The sequence below is a fragment of the Octopus bimaculoides genome, chromosome 2 (genome assembly GCF_001194135.2).
Source record: "Octopus bimaculoides isolate UCB-OBI-ISO-001 chromosome 2, ASM119413v2, whole genome shotgun sequence".
Classification (NCBI taxonomy): Eukaryota; Metazoa; Mollusca; class Cephalopoda; order Octopoda; family Octopodidae; genus Octopus; species Octopus bimaculoides.
The window spans coordinates 66,887,229-66,889,728 of NC_068982.1; the positions used below are offsets into that span (position 1 = coordinate 66,887,229).

The 2,500-nt window shown below is 35.6% G+C and overlaps 1 protein-coding gene across 5 annotated transcripts in view; it reads right to left on the minus strand.

The window, feature by feature from the left end:
• LOC106878549 (uncharacterized) overlaps positions 1-2,500 on the minus strand; it is a 319,929-nt gene that overhangs the window by 89,198 nt on the left and 228,231 nt on the right. For 4 of the 5 annotated variants that reach the window (XM_052977987.1, XM_052977982.1, XM_052977966.1 and 1 more), the window contains one exon: positions 821-921. The exons of the other annotated variant lie outside the window; for it this stretch is intronic. In XM_052977987.1, the coding sequence (XP_052833947.1) occupies positions 821-921 (101 nt within the window). The remainder of the gene's footprint in view (positions 1-820; positions 922-2,500) is intronic. 5 annotated transcript variants of the gene reach the window in all.

The following is a 2,500-nucleotide window of genomic DNA, read 5'->3' on the forward strand; positions in this document are numbered from 1 at the left end:
ATATATATATATATATATATATACACACACACACACACACAAATTTATACATACATGTACATACATACTTATATATATGTATGGCTCAGTTATTAGAGCATAGGGCTTACAATCAAGAAGTAGTAAGTTCGATCACTGGACTGGGCTGTGTTGTGTTCTCAAGCAAGACACTTTTTTTCGCCTTGCTCCCGTTCACTCAGCTGTAGAAATGAGTTGTGACGTAAATGGTGCCAAGTTGTACTGGCCTTTGCCTTTCTCTTGCATAACATCGGTGGTGTGGAGAGAGGAGGCTGGTATGCATCGGTGACTGCTGGTCTTCCATAAACAATCTTGCCTGGACTTGTGCCTAGGAGGGGAACTCTATAGGTGCAATTCCATGATCATTCATGACCGAAGGGGGTCTTTACCTTTTTACACACACACACAAACACAAACACACATACATACACACAAATGACAGGTTTCTTCCAGTTTCTGACAACTAAATCCACTCACAGCTTTGTTCAGCTAAGGGCTACAACAGAAGACATTTGGCTAGTATGCCATGCAGTAGGACTGAATCTGAAGCCACCTGATTGGAATGCAAACTTCTTAACTATACACCCATCCCTGTGTCTTACATATTCCAGATTATTAAAAAACAAAAACAAAACAAAAGAAAAAGAAAAAAAAACAGAAAAAGTAAAATAAAATAAAATTAAAATTAAAATAAAATAAAATAAAAATTAAAATAAAAAGGAACTAAGAAAGCAAAGATATTTTTAAAAGTTGCAGAGAAAATTAATAAATAAACAAACAAATAAATAAATGCATGAAGTACCTGCAATGTACTTTGACTGGAGGCCGAAGTCACCAGTTGTTCATGTGATGAACCTGAATCTTCACTGTCCAAAGATTGTTTACTTCCAACAGAACTGGAATCTGTGAAATGGAAGAAAATAGTCGACTCATTTCATGAAGCTATATTGTTCAAGTTCTAGACTACCGACAAAATAACTGCAATGAGTTCAAATATTGGTCACTGACACTGCATTACCCCTTTTCGTACCAACCCCCACCTGAAACTGCCCTTGGTTCTGTGATACAAATTTCCTGTTTTAGAAAGATCTAAATTAAAACCTTCCACCAAAAATCTCATATATTTGAAGCACTAGCTTAATAAAGATATTTATTTTACTAAATTATCCATGATTTCTTGAAAAGTAATTGAAACAAAAGCAGTGTCAGTATTGTGGTTTTAGCATCCACTTTTCCATGCTTGATAAAATTTGGTCAGATGGAATTTGCCGAGGCAGATTTTTTTTATGGCTGGATGTCTTTTGTGTCACCAACCCTCACCTGTCACCAAGCAGGGCAATAGTTCTCCTTGGCTAGACATACATTTCATGGAAGGTGAAAATGAACAAAGTTGCTTTTACAGCAGTCATGCTTGTTTACATCCATCATGTGATGTCAAACATGGGTATGCACACACACACGCATGTACACACATATATACATAATATAAAATGGGATTTTCTTCAGTTTCTGTCAATCAAATCCACTCACAAAGCTTTGGTCAACCCAGGGCTACAGTAGAAGACATTTGCTCCAGATACCATGCAGTGGGAGTGAACCTGAAACCAAACAGGAAGCAGACTTCTGAACTACAAAGCCATGCTTGTGCTTGTTATGCCGACAAAAATATGGTCACAAAAGGGTTAAGCTCTTCAATGCATTATTTGCTATCAATCATCATTGGTAAAAATGTTGAAACATTTCCACTTCAAGATACAACAATTATTGTTGAGAAAGGTGTCAGATTGCAAAAACTTTTGTTCCAAGTCTTCATTGTATCAAAATTATCCAAGTTATCAATGCTAACATGAGAACATAACTTGAACAATAGATGCAGAAACAATGGGTCATTAGTCCAAAGCCTCCCCATGAGCTTGTTTACATTTAGAATGTAAGTACAGAAGCATAAAAAAAAATGTAAATAAATCTTCTATAAACAATGTCATGAATGCCAATAGAGTTATAAATAATGGTTTCTGATTTAGGTACATGGGCTACAATTTCGATGGGTAGGGAATTAGTCAATATTTTTTACTAATACCTAATGTTTTATAAAAGGCAAAGCTGACCTTGTCAGGAATTGAACTTAAAATGCAAAGAGCTGAAACAAATACCACAAGGTATGTGCTTCTAACTTTTCTTTTCTTTCCTCATGATGAGGATAATGCTGGAATGTATTGATTACTACATAAATTTACACTCTAACACCTCATTGCCTTAGTCCAGTTATGAATAAATGCTCATAATACAGAGCATTAGAAAAAACCCTTAAATGAAAAAAAAAAAAAGCAGAAGCCTGCCAGCTGAACTCTAACCATGCACCTACCGTAGCCCAGACAGTCATGATGCCATTAAACTAAAGTAACTTTTCAATTTTCATCCTATGTATTAGAACTGTTTTGGCATTTGAGATAAATTGTTTATAGCTGCCGGGACACAATAT